Raw genomic sequence first — 21,591 nt, forward strand, 5'->3', positions numbered from 1 at the left:
GATAAAGAGCCATATGGCAGCATGCAGATTAATATAAATGGGTTAGAGTTTTAAGAGCTAGTTGGGAACAAACCTAAGGCCCAGCATTCATAATTAATAAAAGTCTTTGTGTCATTAATTGGGAGCTGTGGGTCCAAAGAAATTTCAATTACAACACTCACTGAGCATCCCTCTTAGAGGATTCTGTATTTTAAACTCAACGTTCCCAATGAGAATGCAAATGGACTGAACAATTATGTTGTCCCAGAATTCATGTGCTTACAGCCTAACACCAGGAATTGAGACTTTGTGAGGTGGCTCGTTAATGACCTCTGAAAAAGGAGTGTCCTGATGAGGGGGATCCCAGAGAGATTCCCTCACAGCTCTTGCCGTGCGAGGTGATAATGAGAAGACCCTGTGGTCAGAATCCACTCTGCCACCGCCTTTACCCCTAGAACTGTGAGAAATACATTTTTCTTGTACAAAAATTACTATCAAACCAAATGAAAATGCAGGGGAAGGGTTCAGCCAGAGGCTAGTGGTGTTCGAGTATTTGCAATAAGCCTCCATTTTGAACAAACCTTTTCTAAGTGTTGCATTTAAACGACTGAAGACAGTCCTCGACGATCTACACAAAACTCCATGTGTGGGGACAGTCATGACAGTGCTTCAGTGAGTCTGGAGGGAAGAAACATGCGTTTCACTGAGGCAGTCCGTCCTGATGCTGGTTAGAATGTCTTCATGGCTTACTGAAAGACAAAACCCAGTAACTCAAAAAGCCACACATTAAAACGCTGTCAGAAGTAACCGGAACATTTCTTTTGTGACTGTGAGCTTTCTCAGGACTGAAACCTTTTATCTTCAAAATTCTAGTTTTCATTAGTAATTTGCATGGACGCTGTGCATGTGTGCGCGCACACACACACACACACACCCCTCACATACCTGCCGGCTTCCATCCTTCTCCACTCAGGTAATATCACTGTAGTGAGGAGGAATCCATGAACTTCAGAGGGTTGTAGGTTGTACAGTGGACAGCTGCAGAGACTGACCCCTACAGCCCCTGGAAGACTTTATCACTGGCTCTGTGGTGGTGGATGGTCAGCAAGCTTTAGGGAAGGAGGAAAGTTTCGGGCCACTACTCCTAGGACTCAGGGCATCCCCAGAGATGGTGTGGGAATTCAGAACCCAGTGCAGAGGGAGGCAGACACAGTGAGAGTCAATCGAGCTTGTGTGGCCATAGCCCCGCCTTGGGAATCCAGTGGCCTCGGGGCTCCAGGGTTGCATACTCAGTGACTGGTGAAGGACTCGCCTGCATCCTCCGACGCCTCCCTGTGGTGGCTGTGCACTGTGAAAGACGGGACCACCCCGAGCTGTGACACTCAGGACCTAGGTTCCCAGACTCAGCGGTGCGGGTGCGGTGCAGGCAGGCGGCCAGACCCGAGCATCCTGGTCGGTGGCTCCCGCGCTCCAGACGCTCAGCTGTGCCTCCCTCCCCATCACAAGTTTGCTCAAGTAGGTGAGTCTGGTACAGACACTGCCGGTTCCTTGGACGATTCTGAACATGGCCTGGCTGGACACTTTACTCTACGTCTGTGGATGGCTGATTCTCCGCAGCTGTTTCCTGGTCGGAGCGCAGGTAAGAGCTGCGGCAGTGGCGCCTGCTTTCCTAGCCCGCGAAACAAGTCCAGGAGCTTTGGCCTCTCTCCAGCATCGCATCTCATTGCTCTGCATGCACACTACCCGGCCCGCACCCTCTTTAGGCAGGAGGTCCCGGGCTCTGGGAGTCGGACCACAACCTGGTGTTTCAGATTGGGAATGCATAGCTGGAATGGGAAGAACTTTTTGTTCTTCCACATAATCCCCGGGGTTCTTGCTTTAACTATCCCAATGGTTTTTGTCTGTTGTCAGTTCACCATCGTGTTCAAGATCTTAAAACTTCTAAGATTGATGGTACAGTGTTAACTGCCTCTCTCTGATATAGAAGCAAAGGAACTAGACCGAATACAAATACTGCTAGGTGCTTATGTTGAGTAGCGGTGGTCGTTGTAATTTTCCTAATGCCACTGTCGCTTAGGGCGAAAAGATCTGGGAGATCTTTCATAATAGGTCTCTTTAATGTGTTTGTCCTCACTTGTTTTCAAGTCAAAGAATATGTAAGGTTCACAGTTTTATTTTTTTTTCAGATGAACTAGAAAGATGCTTGCCATGGTGTTCTGCAGGTTGGGTCCCGCGAATTAAAACAGACTCGAGGTTATGTTTCTCTGACTCAGTAGAGGGCGCACGTTGATCGTCAAATAAAGATTCAATTTCTCTCTTAAACCTTTCCTTTGACAAACTTAAATGCACCCATGAATATATATGTTCCTATGGTACTTAAAATGATGTCTTTGACTTTTAATGACCAACTTAACTTTTAATTATTAAGAAGATACAGTTAAAAATAACTAATCTGCCATGGTCATAGCTACATCAAATAAAAAGGTATTTCTAGGAAATCAGTGCCCTGAGAAATATTAGTCTTTACCTTGCATGATCAGGACGTTTCATGGAGACTTATTCTGTTAAAATGAAAACACAAAATGGGTAGTGTATCACTCAGTGGGAACCTAAAAGAAGGTTCTTTCAAGTTTGAAAGAAGCTTCTAAATTAACAGAAGGAATATGCGAGTCTTCGGGGAAGTCTTCTAGATTGGATGGTAACTTTCTGCTAGAGTTATAGGATCTGGTGATCTTCAAGGTGCTTTCCTACATTTTTGTCTAATAATATATTTGGATAAAACTTAAAACCATAGTCTTTTCATGTAAGGGGCAGATCTGCTCCGACCCTCTCTTTAACTCAATGTCTAGGTTTCTTCTCTCAAGAAATGAGTGATATTATTTAGTTTAATAAAGAAACGAATCACTGTGAAATAAGGAGTAGGATATTTCATTTGCCTTTTGCTCTAAATAAAACAAGTAAGGCCCTCAGCCTCGGCACTGCTGCCCTCTGGACCACGGGCCTGCGCCTGCGCCTTCGCCTTCAGGGCTGTGTCCTGTAGGGTAGGATACTCTGCTCTCTCCACTAGGGAACAGTGCCATCCCCCTGGCCTTCACTGTGAAAGTAGCAAATATTTGCAGATATTACCAGATGACTTTGGGTGTTGAAATTCCTCCTGGTTGGGAATTATTATCACTATTTATTTATTTATTTATTTATTTATTGCCCAAGCATAGCTTTATGCACCCTTAACCGTAATGACTTAAAACTTAGAATTGGTTACAGTGTTTCCACAATGAGTTCCTGGGAAATGAACATCTACAAGAACAAGAGCTAAAAACAGGTTATTTTATCAATTAGGAAAAAAAAAGTCAGGGAATTATTTTTTTAACATTGATTTCTCTCTCTTTTCCTTTCACTGTGTGTGTGTGTATGTGTGTGTGTGTGTGTGAATTTAGAAACCTATAGTATGATGACATATTATATATATTGCATTTTTAATCTTTAAAAGAAAAACTGTAGGTTTGAACAAGTTTCCTTTACATAGTTATACAACCTCTGACCTTTAGTTTTTCATCTCAAAAAAATTATATTGGGCCACTTTTTACAAATTCTGTAATTCTCAGCTTATTACATTAGTTTATGGCTATTGCATATTCTGAAATTTCATTGGTTAGTTGGAAGAGTAATAGAGCTGAAACATATTGTGGGTATCATTTATCCAAGTGTTACCCGATTCTACTAGCTAAAGCTAAGAGGCAAGTTATTTATGAAAACAATGCACCTGTCTTGATTTATCTTTGGAGTGCCAAGTAACTAATTGATATATTCACAGCTACACACATATTTAAAAATTATAAAACACGGAGAAAGCACTAAAGAAGACTCATCAAGCAGAAGGGTTAGTGTAGAATAAATGTTTAATTGTTGATCAACATTGGATCACATCACAAAATAGATAGCATGGACCAGTGCTCAAAGATCACTGTCATTTTTGTGTAGAAATAGCCTTGCCTCAAGGTATAGTTCAGAACCCATGCATCCTTAATCTGAATGTCATTACAGAGTCCAGCAGTGCATGTCTTAAAGCCAGATGGTCACATGATAGCAAGTACCACCATATGCTTTGTGTTTTTTCTACTGTACTAGCGGGTCTCCCTGACTTTGAGATGAAGATAAGGGTATAAGAGTTTTGCTGAGGGAGTGAGTGATGCTTGAGAAAGATGGAAGGAAAAGGAAGGGGGGGGGGTTCAGACCTGTGGCACTGGCTGTAGGTCAATCACACTGGTACACAGTGTGTGTTCTGGGAAGTGTGATATAAAAGATTCCCAGCATCTGAAAAAACCCCCAGAAGCTCATTCGGTGGATGGGAATATGGAAAGCCTGTACAATGCTACAATGCCTGATGTGAGCAGATTCTGCATTCCCATTGTCATGCTGGAAGGGGTGGTAGCTGCTGTGGACCCTCTCTAGCAGTGGTAACAGCCTCAGGAACCTCAAATGCTGCACTCAGATCACTGTCTTCAGTAAATCCTTGACCTAGATTCCTTAGCTTTTATTGTCTCCTTCTGTGCAGTGAGGCAGGGGTCTGTGAATTCTACTGACCTATTCTAGAGATCCACTTTCCTGGAAGGTCAAACATCTGAGTGGGTGGCAAAACAAGATAACCTATGACTCCACTTAATTAGTCACTAAATTCCCAATAATGTGCTAAGCACTCTGGTGTCCCATTTAATTCCCCATAATAACTCTATGAGATAGGCAATGCCATTACTTAATATTTTCTATAGATAAAGGAAGTGGGCTAAGTGATATCAGAGAATGTACAAATGCAGATAGCTGCTACTAAAGTACAGTTTGCACTTTGGCTTTCAGAATTCGCATCCCTGCTGGTGCCGCTTTGTAGAGGTCAGGTGTCAATGCTTAGCTAAATTATACACACGCACCTGTTCTGTTCCAGTGACGCTCACTCCTGTAAGGTAGCCCATAGAATTTCTCACCTTAGTCTTCAGCGAGCACTGAAACAGGTCTGTGCTGCTATAGAGTTGAACACAATATGAGTGTCCGTAATGGGGTACTGTGCACAGCAAGAAGCAATGAGTTAAATATGGTCTCACCAGCATGATGAGATCGCAAAGCAGGAGATGGGACAGAGAAGCCATGGGACAAGGAGAAGATACCATTTACATATGTTAACACATAATGCAAAGCACTAGTGCATGTTGTGTGAATGTGTTCAGATAAAGTACATGTCTCACATAGACATATGTGGGGAATACAGAAGTAAGGGACACTGTGTGCCTCAACCTCTGGTGGCAGTCAGAAGAGACAGAGATACCCTGGAGCCATCACTGGTAGATAGAACCAGGAGGACAGTCTGGGTTAGTCCTTCTCTACTTTTTAAAGTGGCGCTTCATTTCTTCTCTTTTGAGTTTCACTTCTCCCACTGTTAAATGGTGGCAATAATATCATTTATGCACAGAATACGAGAGTTTTGAATAAGAAAGTGTACAGACAAGAAGAAAACAAAAGCATCAGCTTCCTTTTCTCCCAGCTGTATTAGCCAAGCTCCTTTCAATAAAAAGTGATTGGCTGAGATTGGAGCTGCTGCAGGCTTTTGAACTGGCGTGAGAAAGAATTTGTAAGGCCATTCCCTCCATCTGTGACGGTCTTCTTTTATCTATTATAACATCTCTAGAACCTAATTTCTTTCTGATAGCAATCAGATCCTTCAGCTGTGTTACTTATGGCCATTATAAAATGTATATTATTGAGAGTATTTGATTAATATGTGTGTTAGTCGGGGTTTTCTAGAGGAACAGAGCCGATGGCATGAGTGCATATAATTATTAAAGATTTTTTAACCACAGCTTATGTTAAAATAGCAGCAACAACAGAATCGTACCCCGAGAAGCTGAGAACCTGATCCTTGCTTGGTCTTTGAAGCTAGGTACCTCAGCAGTCCCATTGTGGTGTTGAAGATCTAAACGGTTCTTGGGGGTCTCTCTCTCTCCCTCCCTCCCTCTCTCTATCTGTCTCTCTGTCCCTCTCTCTCTCTTTCCCCATGGTTTTTTTTGAGACAGGGTTTCTCTGTAGCTTTGGAGGCTGTCCTGGAACTAGCTCTTGTAGACCAGGCTGGTCTTGAACTCAAAGAGATCTGCCTCCCAAATGCTGGGTCTAATCCGACTTGGGGAATCTCTTGGTCCTTACTTTACAATGGAAGCCTGGAAACACTGGTTCTGATAGCAGCAAAGGAAGTATCAACACCAGCATAAACCAACTGAGGGGCCAGAGGGAAGATCAAAGCAAGATGCAGAAGGTCAATGAGTAACTGTCCTTCTGCCATCCCTTTGTATCTGCTATTAGGAGGTGCCACCCACAATTTGGGTGAGCACATCAGTTAAGGCAGTCAGCACAATTCTTCACTTGGAGGTTCCCTATCAAGGTGATTCTAATTTATGGCAAGTAAGTTCCTATTAAAAGCAACCATAACAATAGACTTCCCTCTTGGACCCTGAAGACAAATCAGAGAATCAGAAAGCAGTTATCACCATCTTGCTTAGCAGAAGGGACAGTAGAATGCACTGAAAATTACACAACTGAATCCCAGCATTCTTAGCTTCTTAGACTCTCATTCTCTGTGAGCCCATTCTACTTACAAGTTCCATAGGCTGGGTAAGGATTTTCTTCATGTTACCTGGTTAAATGTACAATTGGCACAATTTTACCTTAAAAGCAATATAATATTTGCTCTTTGTATAGATTCTAGACAACTGAGAGGAGCTTTCTAACAAAAATACAATGGCAACTCATGACAGTTCAACCCAGCAGGTACTTGAGGGCCTCTCCTGATCCAGACTGTGAGAATCCCTGGGAGCAAAGTACAACACTGGACCATGTTCTCCAAAAGATCATGTTCAACAGTTTTAATTGGAGTCAATGCCTAAAACAAACCTGAAATGATAGCAGTTCAGTAGGAGGGAAATGAACCTAACCTGTGTTCTGTTCTGTGTTTTGTCCTTCTGTCTGTACAAAAGTCTGGGTCCCAAGTTACGTTTACACTGCACAGTATTGTCAAGTGTAACACTCTACCCTCATCTGGACCTGGCTTTTCTGGCAACACATAGAAGTCCCTCTTTTGGAAGCCTTTCCTTGTTCCCAGAACTGCTGACTAAATTGCTCAGACATCTAATCTATTCTAAGAATAATTTCTCTTTGGCTTCTTCCCTTTCATTCACAAAGGGTGATAGTCATATCTTTATATTGGAAAATGGGGGGAACTAAGGCTTAACTCCTGGGTTTGCCATTAAAAATATTTATGTAATTACTTCGTGTATGTGTTTCTGTGTGTGGGAGTGTGTACCTGTGTGAGTGTGGGTGTCTATGTGTCTATGTTGAATGTATGCCTACACAGTGTGTGTGTGTATACATGCCTAGCTACACTTGTAGATACTAGAGAGGATGTTACGTTTCCTTCTCTAAGACTATTTTATTTGAAGCAGAGTTTCTCCTTGGACCTGAGCCTTTCATTGTTTCTTCGGGGTCCAAAGCCAGCTAGCCCCTGAGATCCTCCTTCTGTGCTCAGAGTATGGCTCAGAGTGAATAGGACACTTCCCCTGTTATCCAGGTGCTGGTATCCAAACTCCAGTCATCACAATTGCCTAGCATGCACTCTGAGGGGTCTCTGTAGCCTTACTGGGCTCGCCTTTATGAAAGGTTATAGAAAACTATTCAATTTACAAGTTCTCATCTTAAGTTTTCTTTATGTTCTGAATTGATATAGTTGTTACTACTGTAGGCACACGGAATTTCCATTGTTGTTTACAAGTTTATAGTTTAGTGATCATATTGTTAGTAGTGATTTTTATGTCACTGCTTCTGTTTAAGATGGCCTCCTCATTGCTGATTAATATCAGCCATGTTAGTTTTCCTAGTCTCTACTTTCCCCTAGATAACACAGCTGTGTTGTAATGGCAGATGTGTTGCTTCAGGGGTGGCACGAATTACAAATGGCTTGGCCATTGGCCTTTGATTCTATTATGTACCCATCTATCATTTGGTACATACTCTGATTTTTTGTAATCTCAAATTCTGGTTGTTAACTGCCTGAAGGAAATGATCTTCCTAACAATTTATCATGTCTCAAATTAGGCTAACATCATTTTGACAGTAGTAACTATTGTCTGCTTGTCATTTCCAAATGGAATGGACTCCATAGTCATATGACATATCAAGAATCATCTATATGTAAAATAAGAAGGAAAAAAATCACCCCAAGTAACAGAGCACACATTGGAAAGTTGTCTGGGGAGTCCACACTTCCCACAAGTAACTGGGTTGCAACAAGCCTGTGGCTGGCCACTGGGTTTCATTTTTTCCCATATCAACAGTAAAAGGTTTTGAGTTCTGACATATGAGGGACTCAGATTTATTTAGGTTATCAATACAGTGTTGGTGCTAAAAAAGATTTTTCTTTTTGGTCTAAATCTGAGTCTAATACAAAAATTGTTTATGTCCCTGTTTACTATTTATCTATGTTTTATTAAGCTGATACATACCTCCAATTATATGTATATGAGATTTTATGTATCACGTTTCATTTGATATTACAGAATACATTTTTCATTTCCCCCAACCATTTTCCAGCTTTATATACGCCTTTTCTTTTCTTTTCACTGTTCTTCCATGGTTTCCAGTCATGGATGTCTTCCTTTCTTCAGAGCCTATTTGATACAACTACAAAACATGAAGCATTTTGGTCTTGTTTGTTAAAACTAATTACTGCCTATGACACACACACCGGGATTGTGTGTGTATGGGATGTATATACAACATGGAAGCTGATAATTTGAAATTGTTAGATTGTGTTCCAAATGAAATGAGGGTCGTTGTTTTGGGTCTTGAGCTGAGTTGGGCATGCTCAATTATGACACCATCATAACTATTACAGATGAAGTTGCAGAGAAGTAACAATTATAGAAACTCTAAGAACTAAACGATCAGCCAGCATCATTTGGACTCAGTCAAATATCACTAAATTAGAAGGAAAAATTTGGTTTTTAGGAGTGAGTGTGTCTAAGAAACCAGCACTTGGAAAAGGGGAAGTAAATTAAGTCAACATAGAACTCAGTAGTATAAGAGCCACACTTAAATATCAGCATTATTGTATACTGCTTTTGAAAATGGTTCACATGGGGAATATAAAATATTGATGAGTTTGATCATGTATCATGTTCACATTTCTGAAGTGTTCTAGTACTGAAAACCTTTTACTTATCTATTTAATCTAATTAGTTATGGGAATGATTTCACAAATAAAACAAAAGGAGAATTTATTCTACAGATTACATTTTTGATGTAGGTGATGACATCTACAGTTAAGGATAATTTTATAGTATATCTTTTTTTTTCTTTTAAAGATTTATTATGTATACAGTGTTCTGCCTGCATGTCTGCCTGCAGGCCAGAAGAGGGCACCAGATTGCATTATAGATGGTTGTGAGCTACCATGTGGGGGCTGGGAATTGAACTCAGGAAGAGCAGCCAGTGCTCTTAACCACTGAGCCATCTCTCAGGCCCTTTATAGTATATCTTATATAATTATGTGTCCTGTAGTATTTTTCCTAACTAACTATACCATAGGCAATAGCCATTGTATTACTTGTTTTCTTATAAATTTTGCATCTTCCATCAGCCAATAAAGGCAGTGCATTTTTTTAAAAATCATTCTCACTATATTAGGTAATTTTGAGTTGATATAACTTAAATTCTCAAACTTCTTTCAAAAATTTAATCCATTTAAACATATGAGAAACTATGGTCTGCCATCCAAATATGACCTATTACCTACTTCAGTACCAGTTGAGGGCTAGGAATGAGTTTTATGCTTTTGATGTTTGAATAAAGATAGAAAGAAAGACCAAGATTGACATCCACAGTGAAGCATATTGATTCTAGGTGCTGCTGATATGGTGCTTTATGAATGGTACTTCATTTAAGTGGTCTTCCACTTCCAGTCTCAAGCAAAACACTGGATCAGTCTTAGCTACGGACTTCATGTAAAATGCCTGATCAATACTCCTCAAACTATGAGAATAATTAAAAACGAGGAAGTATGGAAAATCCTAAGAAATTACCATGAATTTTACTGTGACATTTTGGTGAGATGTTGGAACATAAGAAGACATTAAGTTAAAATGTAAGGAAAGCTGAGTAAAGAGTATGTATGCACAAATATGAACATTAACTAGTACTAATGCATCAATATTAATTTGTCACTTTTATTAGCATACCAAAAGGAAAACAGCATGGAGATAGATGAGAACCCTACATCATCTTCTGTAGTTAATATTGTTTTCTAATTTTTAAATTAATTCTTTGTGAGTCTTATAAAATGTGTTTTGATTATATTCTCCCCTTCCTCCAATTCCTCCTAGATCTACCCTGTTTCCTAGCATCCAAATGTGTTTTTAAATTCTCATCAAGACCATCTATGCAGCTTATATAATCTTGGATGTTTGTGGAACATGGCCAATTGTTTTAGTGTTTCTATTGCTGTGAAGAGACACAATGACCATGTCAACTCTTATAAAGGAAAACATTTAATTGGAGTGGCTTGCTTACAGTTTCAGAGGTTCAGTCCATTATCATTATGGTGGGACATGGTGCTGTGCAGGCAGACATGGTGCTGCAGAAGTAGTTGAGAGTCCTTCTTGCAGGCATGAGAGAGTAGACTGTCTCACTGGGCCTGACTTGAGCATATATGATACCTCAAAGCCCATCTCCACAGTCACACACTTCCTCCAATGAGACACATCCTACTCTAACTCTAACAAGGGTTTACCTCCTAATAGTTCCCTTTGGGAACCATTTTTCTTTCAGATCATCACATCAAACTATCAGGGATCACACCACTAAAGAAAACTGACTTTCCCGTGCCCATCATTTATCAATTGCTAGGAGCTCCTCAGAGAGGAGTGGGACTTTGAATCCACCTCAGCTCATCATGTTGGAACCTCACCTGGCTTGGACTTGTATAGGTCTTATGATTTCTCCATGTTGAACCACATACTGTCTTCAGCAACAGGGTCTTACTGTCAAGTTTGGAGGGTAACCAAGAGCATTGACAATAGCCTCTAATATTTGGGAATCTATGGAACCTTACTGAACAACAACTTCAAAAGAGGTAACCCATTCCTGACACTGGGCTTTTTGTCTGTGTTGCCTAAGAGGGATATTGTTGCCCCTTTATAGTGTATTTCCATTTAAACCGTATAAATCGTATATAGGGAAGGTTCAGCAGGAGTAGGTTTTTGTATGACTTTGAAACCTCTTTAGTCATTGTCATCCCACCTCACATTTCTTTCTGTACTCTACCCTCCCATCTCTCCATTTAATGCTTCCTGCTTCTAGGTTGCCAACACAGTCTTTATTGACATGCAGTTATTGAAGGTGAAAAAGGCAGCCTGTTAGGGCTAGTGTTCTGTTTTTTTCCTTTCTCTCAAACTACTATGGAAGATCATAAGGTTGTCTGTGCCAGCCTTACTAGGCTGCACATTCAGACTCCCCACAGTTGGCTGTTAATTGACTGGGGTCAGACTACTCATGTCTGTAAGTTTTCTGCATTGTCAGATAGCCCTTTCCTTCCTTGGGTTCAGAGGCTTTTCTTAAGGCCAATTTATCTTTGTTAGTGTTTCAGAGTTTCCAATGACTTTAACTACACATTTATGGTGCATGAGTCAGAAAGAAAATGCAAGTCATTTTCTACAGTGTCATTCTCCAGGATCTGAGGTCCTGCTTTCTTCTCTGTGCCTTTCAGAAGATTCTTAATTTTGTCTTCCTTCCTTCCTTCCTTCCTTCCTCCCTTCCTTCCTTCCTTCCTTCCTTCTTTCCTTTCATCCTTCCTCCTTCCTTCCCTCCCTTTCTCCCTCCCTCCTTTCCTTTCTCTCCCTCCCTTTCTTTTCCTTTCTTCCTTACATCTATCTAAGTAATCATCTATTTATCTATATATCTTCTATCTATCTATCTATCTATCTATCTATCTATCTGTCTGTCTGTCTGTCTGTCTGTCTGTCTGTCTATCTATCCATTGTCTATTTACTGGTCTCTATGTCTCTATGTCTATCTATCTCTATTTCAGGGTTTTTAGTTGTGGTTTCTGGGATAATAAGGGAATGTATGCTTACTCTATTGGTCCTGAAATTCCAGAGTGCTTCCTCTTGAATATTTCTAGTTTATTGCATCATATATACTTGAAAATGGAACACACAAGGCATTGAAATTATTGTAATCATGAGGAATTTGATATTATGACATCAAGAATTCCTATATACAGTGACAGGTTTATAAACTTTCATTATAACACATACTATCAAATCAGGGCTTCTCATATCTTGTCTCTGACATTGGAATTCAACATTTTATTTCAAGTTCTGAGTGATCACTTTCCCAGAACAAATGACTAATGTCTGTTTTTCTAAATGTGACATATTGTTGTGAATGCAATTGTTGCTTTTGGAGTAATAGACACTGTGGAGGAAGATTGCTCCTGTTTTAAGTACACTATCATTTTCCTGTTACTCCAAGGTCAGGAACAACGCTTGCACAAATGTGCTCAGTGTCCTTATTATTATGTTCTTTCTTGCTTCACAAAGCCTATTATTTTCACATGAAAATAATAAATACTGATCAAATGGATAAAAGATATGTGGGTACATATCTTACTATTATAAAGTTCCCAGTTTTAATGCAAGGAGATGAATAGAGATCATTTAGAGCAACCTATTTTCTTTCAAAGATAAATAAACCCAAAGTCAGATATTGTGTGTTATGTTCCAGTTTTGGTGATCATTTTTTCTTGTAGAGCTAAAGTTAGTCTTCTATTTCTATGTAACATAGCTGTCATATTGTGCAAGAATTAGTAATGTATTGCACCTTCATAAAATGCTAGGCATCCTCAGTATTTATTATCTCTTCTAGTTACATTACATTATTTCTAAAGTAATTACCTAATCACCATTTAGAGTGTTACATTTTCTGGTACGATATTAAAATCACCCTAAAACATGATGTTGATACATGTACCAGTTTCCTTTTATTACTTTGATTAAATACTGGACAGAGAAACCTTAAAGAAGGACAGACTTATTTTGGCTCACAATCTCAAATGATTCAGTCTTTATGATTGCTTGACACCTGTGAAACCTGGGAAAACAGCATGGCAGCACAACCATGTGGTGGAGTAGAGAAGTTAATTGCCAACTAGGCGGCTGGGAGGAGATGGGAAGTGCCCTTATAATATACTCCTAGGGACCCACCTCTGGGTAACTTAATTCTTTCAGCTCTACCCATTCTTCTAGGTTTTTAAAGAGCCCTCAAGTAGTACCATCATCTAGGACCAAATACTCAGTTCATGAGCCTATGGAGGACAGTGGATATCCAAACCCCAATATTGTATTCTGACAAGGGGATATTTCAGTTAGCTTGATTGGGATTGAAATAGTGAGAGCTCTATCCAGTTTTGAAGATGATGGGGAATGATGGCATCTCATTTGCTTCCACAGCTGGATTCTGATGGCACCATCACTATAGAAGAACAGATTGTTCTTGTTATGAAAGCTAAAGTGCAATGTGAGCTCAACATTACAACTCAACTCCAAGAAGGAGGTAATGTTTCCAAGAAACATGTCTTTTCTTTGGGTTCTTCGCTCTTATCTTCACAAAAATTTCAAATAGTCTCCCTTAGTGCTAAAGAGATTCTTGTCAATCATTCTGTGTTTCCATGTGGAAGGTGTGCAAAGAGAATGAAGTTCCTCCTCCTTTTACCACACACTTTCCCTTTCCTATGAAAGAAGTGACTTGTCTGAATCATGAGCATGGGACTGTCAACTGGGCATGTGTGTGTGTGGCCTCTCTTTCGATTTGCCTGCTTGTGGGGAGCCTGCGTGTTGGCTTGCCTTTGATTATGCAGTAAGCTCAGAGGGTAGTAGACTCTGCCCCTGTAGATATTACTTACAGTCTTGGGTTCAGAACAGTCCCTAAGTCATGTTCTATAGAAAATTTTAAAATTTTTTCCTGAGTTTTTGAGTCATCTCTTAATTATTTCCAAATTCAGGTCAGAAGTAGAGATAGATTTACTGAGCCCCCTAAATCCCAACTAATTTCATGAAGCAATGCCCTTAAAGTTATACTTCCTATAGTTTGCAGGTGAGTATCTGCATATACTGGTTTGAAATGTTCAAAAATTGTACTGATTTTTCTATTTGTTATGATCAGCGAATGTAGTTTACATGCTGGTGACTTATCAAAGTGTGCTGAGACTTAATGGCTTCTACTGTGGCCATTCTTGGTGAATGGTCTATGTGGTTTTCAAAGGAATGCATGTGCTCTGATTTCCACTGCAGTATTTTATAGACTCTGCTGGGTTAAGCCCCTCAGTTATACTGTTCATATATTCTGTATTCAGATTATTACTTGACCTATTATTTCTCAAGATACATGTTTTTATAATAGTTTGCTGGTGAATTTTTCATTAAAAAGTTTATTGGACATTTTCACTTTATATGCTTTGAAACTGTGTAAGGAGTAAGGTCCAGCCGCCAGTCCCACAGCCATGCCTGCCCCAAATAACACACAGAGACTCTGTATAGATAGAATTCTGTTGGCCAGGTACTAGTTTATTATTGGCTAGCTCTGTCTTAATTATTAACCCATTTCTATTAATCTAAGTCCTTCCACGTGGTCTTATCTTACCGGAGAGTGGGCCTGGACCTCTGTTCTCTCCAGTCTCTACATGCTGATTCCTCCTTACTACTTCCTCTTTCCTCCTTGTCTCCTACTCCTGCCTATCTTGCTTTCCTTTTGGCCAACAGTGCTTTATTCATTAACCAGTATGAGAAACATATTTACAGAATGACATCTCCTATCAAAACTGTTATTCAAAGTATAGAAATTTATTTTCCAGTGATTAAATATTTTGTCAATATAAAAGATTCTATAACTCTAGAGATACTTTTGATTGGAATATTAAAATTATATATACTTATATTAAAATTATATATACTTAAATGATCATACTAAAAATTTAATTAACATTAACTTATTTCTCACTTTGTTGGTTAAATGTAACTTTTCCAACCCTTTAAAAATGTTTTAAATGTAATATAATGTACACAATTTTAAACTTGCCATTTTATCAACACCTGAGTATATTACTCAAGTATCTAGTAAATTATTATGTACCTAATCTCCAGAAAGTTTTCATCTTGAAAATGTATAATAATTAATATATTTTATACAAGCACTTATATTTTCCCAGTATTTTGTTAAACTTTCCATACACTTAAATTTTAAGAATATCTATTTTTGTTTTGCTTTCAGAGAGGAAGCCTAGCTAGAAACTTACTGTGTAGAACAGGCAGGCCTCAAATTTACAGAGATCCACCTCCCCCCACCTCCCTGCCAAGTACTGGGATTAAAGATGTGTGCCATCACTCCAATTAGGAATATTTCATGTAAACAGTTCACACATGAATTCTTGCTTAGTTATTCTTATAACCTTTGTGTATTCAGTAGTTTAGTGTGGGGGCTGGAGAGGTTGCTCAGTGGTTAAAAGCATTGACTGCTCTTCCAGAAGACCACGGTTCAAGTCCCAGCATAAATCAGTAACAGATTGTAGGAACATCAAATAGAAGAATAAATTATTTGGATGTACTGACATTTGTGCATATGTGACTCTTGCTTTAAGGTTTTCTTCATACAGAAATAATATAGAATTTAATGTGATCAAACTTCAGCAGACCTTTTAGTGAAAATGTTTAATTATATGTAAATTGAATAAAGCATTCTGCCCTTTAAAGTCGTTAAAGACTAGACTGACATTTTTAATTTACTAGCTAACTTAAGAAAATTCCATTTCAAATGATCTTAAAGTTGAAAGGCAGATATAAAAATACTTCAAAAGGGACTGTTAGAATGCATGCAACCATTGCAAAACTATAGCAAAAAAATAAGTTAACTGAAATAAGTATTATAAAATACCAACGATTATCAGTTCTATGCTATAATAGTATTCTTTTTTATTTCTGAAAAAAGTTGGGACTGGTGAGATGGTTTAGAGGTTAAGAGCATTGACTACTCTTGCAGAGGACTTAAGTTCAAGTCTCAGCAACCACGTGTCAAGTTCCAAGGGTCTGATGTATCTTCTTACCTCCTCAGGCACTGCATACATGTTATCCAAATGCATACACTCAGATAGACAGACAGACAGACAGACACAGACACACACACACAATCAAATAAAGGGGTAGGAAGGAGCCCTGGTCCTTCCAGGAACCATTCCCAGCCATCAGAAGATGCACCACTGGGCCTCACACATTAAAGTTCCTTCCACCTCCCAATAGTACAAGCTATGACTCAGCTTTTAACCCATGGTGCTTTGTGGGGCATTTAAGACCCAAACTGTAGCAATAGTACAGATTTGAAAAGACAGATGACTTATTAAGCACAAAGTAAATGGGCAGGAAGTCATATGGAACTCTGGCACACTGTAAAGGAAATCGGTGGGTTAGGTTGAGTGGTTGACCATGGTGCACAATAAGAAAAGCAAAGGACCACCACATCCAGCAACAGCAACAGCAATAGCAACAGCAAAGGCGGGTGCTGTAGGAGGAGAGGCAGATGCAGTGGTACATCTGAAGCAAGAGGCAGTGGGATGAATCCCTGGGTTGCCTGCAGTGTGTGAAGTCGGCTGTGACTGTGTGAGGGAAGTGAGGCTGTTTCCAGGAAAATGCTATCTTCCCTGAGAACAGAGTGGGTGATTGAAGACATTTTTCTTTTCTTATTTCATTCAGCAAGACACAGAACAGATCAAATGTTTATTTCTATGTGACAAGGGCACACTGAGAAGTTAATTCCAAGTTGGTGCTGAATTATTATAAGTGTTTGTATGAGGTTCTATTAGGCTGACTTTCAAACAAAACCCGTTGACACGGTGAGTGTTAGCTATTTCTTGTGATAACAGAATAACAAGTCCCTAAAGATATCTACTGCTAGCACAGTGTTATGCCCATATTTGCCATGCAACATAGCCAAAAGAGACTTTGTAGATGGACTTAGGCCTATGCACATTAAAATGTGGAAGTTATTCTGGATTATCTGGGTTTACACACTATCATCATCCAGGCCTTGAAGAAACAGAAGAGGAAGGTGGCAAGATGAGTTGAGTTGTAAACAAAGGAGAGCAGAGAGGGACTCAGAAACAAGAAGGATACAGCCTGGGCTGCCGACTGTGAAGATGAAGGAAGGCAACTAGGAGCCAACTACGTGAACTGTTTTCAGAAGTTGGGCAAGTGCATTGCTAATAGCCAGAGAGAAAGCAGTTTCGCACTGGAGAAACTGAACTCTGCCAGTGACTGACATGAGCAGGGAAATATATGCATACCTTCAGAGTCTTCAGAAGGGAACATAGCCCTGTCAGGCCTTGGTTTTGGCCTTGTGTGTTCATAAGCAAAGGCCTTACTGAGCCAGAGCTCTGACCTTGTTTAAAACTGAAATTTGTCATAGAGAATGAATATGGCACTCCTGGCAAGTGTTGGGGGAAGTGGGGGTGTGATGTGGCTGATGAGCTTTCTAGTTGGCAGTTCAGTATATAACCAAAGGAAAGGAGCCCTGAGGAGCACATCATTGACAGTGAGCATTTGCTAATCTCACTAAATATCCAGGGCTGTGCCTAGAGCAGGTCTAATGTATGAGACAAAACAGCTCCACCTGGGGATATGTGACTTAAGAAAACAATACAATACAAAACAAACAAACAAACAAAAAACAAAACTCCACAAACTATTGGGAGGGGATGAGACCTGTGGAGAATGACAGTTGGAGAAGAGGGAGGGGTGAACTGGGATGCAAATTTAGATCGGGAATGTTTCCTCAGAAGTTGACATTTGAGAAGAAGTCTGGAGGAGGTTAGGGGACCAGTACTGAGGTGACCAGGAGGAACAAGGTTGAAACCCAGGAAGAGCCAGCTGAGCTGTACCTGGACAAGTCAATGCTATGTCCTTAGGGGCTTCAGAGCTGGCCAGGAAGTAAAATGTGGCTCAGAGTGAGGTGGGGGCAGGAGATTTTGGGAGGATTTGGGAGCTAATATGATAAGAGTAAAGTGAATGTGTCACTGGTGTTGGAATTGGGTAAGAGAGAACCCAGACACACAACAGGTAACAGGAAGTAGCTTTACTTGCTGAACAGGTAGCAAGGACAAGAGAAACCAAGGGTTCATCATGAGCTTGTGGCTTGTGGAATGTTCTTGGGAATGTTCTGGGATGTATGGACTTTCTACTGCAGATCTATCATTTCCCAGATGGTTGAATTACCCTAGAAAGTTTCCTACCCTGGGGTATACAATGCAGGAAAACACATCGTGTTGTAGGAACTTTCTGTGTCTGAGAAGGACTTGAACACAGCCTGCTCTTCCTTAGCTAGGCTCCCTCTCTATCCTAACATGTTCCATTACTTCCCAAAGCTAATCACGAGAAGCACAATGGGCTGAAGAGATGGCTCAGCCATTAAAGGCTAGGCTCATAACCAAAAACACAAGAGAAGCACAAACACAGTTAGGGAGAGCTGTAGAAAATTGTCCTGGAGAGGGGCTTAAGGGTGTAGAGAGGAAGAGGAGGAGGAAGAAAAAATGGAGGGGATATTCAGTAAGCTCGATCTGCTGGAAACTCACCCAGTTACTCTAGCTAGAGGTGTGATGAACTTAGAGGCTGTAACAATGACGAGACTGCATTTGTTCTGAGAAGTGTAGAGGGGGCTCAGTGGTTAAGAGCTCTGACTGCTTTTCCAAAGGACCAGGGTTCAATTCCAAGCACTCACATGGCAGCTCACAACTGTCTGTAACTCCAGTTCTAGGAGATTTGATACCCTCACAGAGACATACATGCAAGAAAAAAAAAAAAAACAATACACATAAAAGAGAAATAAATAAATGATTGAAAAGTAAAAAATAGAGAAGTGTAGAACCATGACAGCTGTGTCTGAGGTGAGCACAGGAATCCTACTTACTGGTAAAAAGAACTTAAATTTTGAATTACTTCTTCATACCATGCTCTTCAACAATAGTTTTTTAAAAAATCTAAGGTAAAATTCGTAGTGACTACCAGGACAGTTGGAAGAAATATTTCACATATTCCTAATGTCTCTTAAACATTAATTGTCATTGCTTTTACAGTGAATATGCTAGAATGATTTGGATACTTTAATTTAGCTGATCAAAGACTTCTGCTAATGTGGCCACTATGAGACATTTGGAGGTATTTGCATCTCATTTCTTCTGGTTTAGTTTCCAAATTTACAGGTTTGTTTTACATTTTACTCCAGGGACTGAGCGGGAGTTTTCTGTGTTGAAAGCATTTGTTCTTCCTTTTATTTTCTGTCTCTCATCAGAAGGAAGTTGCCTCCCAGAATGGGATGGACTCATCTGTTGGCCTAGAGGGACAGTGGGGAAAATGTCAGCTGTGCCATGCCCTCCTTATATTTATGACTTCAATCATAAAGGTATTGAACTTTTCCAAGATGATTGATTGCAGCCAGACATTTACTCTTTTCTTTGATGTTTAATAACAGACTTTCGGGGGAACTGTGTAATCTCAGCATCTTTCATGTCTTTCCAGGAGTTGCTTTCCGGCACTGTACCCCCAATGGAACGTGGGATTTTATTCATAGCTCAAATAAAACATGGGCTAATTATTCAGACTGTTTTCTGCAGCCAGATATCAGCTTAGGAAAGGTAATGACATTTCCATGTTTGTGAATTCCCAAGGAAAAGCAGAACAATGTTTTTACACAAGTTTTGCTTGTCAACCATTACATACAATATCCTTTTTATTCAACGACACAATGATCATGAAAGATAAAAAATATTGGTAGAATCCTTTCAGATGCAGCTGAACCTTTCTCCTGTTTTCTTTATTTTAGAGGTATCTGGAATATACACACATAGACACACACACATACAATTTATTATATTACATTGTTATATTTTTCTATATTATGTTATAGTATATGTATACAAATAGGTAGTGAGCAACTGCAACATGATTCACTCTTAATTACTTATGAGTGTCAAATATTATCCCACTATGTTTCTGAAGGATATTTTCATTTTAGTGAATGACACATTTAGTGTGTTCCATTTCAGAAGATTGCATTTGATGATTTCATTTTAAGCGATGAATCAGAGTTGTAGCATTATACTGAGCAAGTTAAAGCATATAGGTCTTCCAGTACAGTACCTTCATTTCATAGATATGAGTCAACTATGAGCCAGAGAAACACTGTGGGTCCAGGTGACAGTGTGTTGATGGCAGGGTTGAGTGCTAAACTCTGGGATCCCAGTTTCCTATTAGAGTGGTTTGGTGCTGCAACCATACGTAAATGTTAAAAAATTTATATGCAGTGGTTCAGAAGTCATAAATTTCCAATCACATAGACATGTTGAGCAGAAGTGTGTGGTGACATATGACCATGAAGCTGGGAATGAGTGTAGTGAGTTGATATACAAGAACTTTTATGAGGACCATTTACAGGACATCACATAGTAGCTCTGTTTGAAGGGAGAACTGTAGTGGGGAGTGTGGTAGTTTGAAAGACAGTTGTCCCCAATGGGAGTGGCACTATTAGGAGGTGTGGCTTTGTTGGAGGAAATGTGTTACTGTGAAGGCTGGTTTTGAGGTCTCATATATGCTCAAACAATACCGAGTGAGACAGTTAAATTCCTGTTGTCTTTGGATCAAGATGTAAAGACTCTCTGCTTCTGATCCATATCTGCCTGCATTCTGCCTTGCTTCCTGACATGATGATAATGGGCTAAACCTCTAAACTATAAGCCAGTCCCAATGAAATGTTTTCCTTTTTAAGAGGTGCCATGGTCATTGTGTCTCTTCATAGCCATAAAAATCCTGATCCAGGAAGTATTTGAGATGAAGGTTTCTTTGTCCATTCTGTGCAAATAAAACTTCCTTTCTTTTCCTTCTTTTGTTTTTTTTAATGACCAAGTTTCACCACCTCAGTGAGTTCTTCAGTAATTTTCAGCCTTTAGCTTTTTACTTCCAAGTTCTTAAACAGACAATGTGACATTGCTATATACTTTACAAGGCAACTCATTCTAGCACTGAGGTAATTACCATGAGATGCTACAAAATCATTTCAGTCTTTGACAGAAAAGAAAAAAAAATCACCGATAACTAAAGGTGCTTTTAAAATGCCAATAAAATGTGAGTATGAAAAATAAAAAAGTTAACATTCACCGACAAGTGGTGTGCTCGGTGGTGATCCTTTCTTGTGTGGAAAAGAATGACAAATACTGGTCTTTCACAGTTTTTACATGGCTATTCATCACCAAGGCTTTATTTATACAGAACTCTAATCTTGTGATTATAGTGCAATCTAAGAAGAATAATAGTGAAGGATGGCTAATAAACCCAGGATAAATACTATTTCTTTTCCCCCATTTTAATATGTATGTGCATGCATGTGTCCACTTTTGTGAGAATGTATATGGAGTCCTGAGGTTGGTCGGTGTTGAGGTACATTCCCAGTCACTCATCCTCTTTGTTCATTGAGGCTAGGTCTCTCAGT

The 21,591-nt window shown here is 39.6% G+C and overlaps 1 protein-coding gene across 1 annotated transcript in view; it reads left to right on the top strand.

Moving 5' to 3' along the window:
- The first annotated feature begins 1,411 nt into the window (after positions 1 to 1,411).
- The window catches only part of Pth2r (parathyroid hormone 2 receptor), a 63,839-nt gene continuing 43,659 nt past the window's right edge, over positions 1,412 to 21,591 (top strand). Inside the window, exons 1-4 of the mRNA XM_051190373.1 lie at positions 1,412 to 1,618; positions 13,521 to 13,623; positions 19,399 to 19,509; positions 19,626 to 19,741. Coding sequence (XP_051046330.1) covers positions 1,544 to 1,618; positions 13,521 to 13,623; positions 19,399 to 19,509; positions 19,626 to 19,741 — 405 coding nt within the window. The 5' untranslated portion in view covers positions 1,412 to 1,543. The remainder of the gene's footprint in view (positions 1,619 to 13,520; positions 13,624 to 19,398; positions 19,510 to 19,625; positions 19,742 to 21,591) is intronic.

Source organism: Phodopus roborovskii, unplaced genomic scaffold, assembly GCF_943737965.1.
Source record: "Phodopus roborovskii unplaced genomic scaffold, PHOROB, whole genome shotgun sequence".
In the NCBI taxonomy this organism is placed as follows: Eukaryota; Metazoa; Chordata; class Mammalia; order Rodentia; family Cricetidae; genus Phodopus; species Phodopus roborovskii.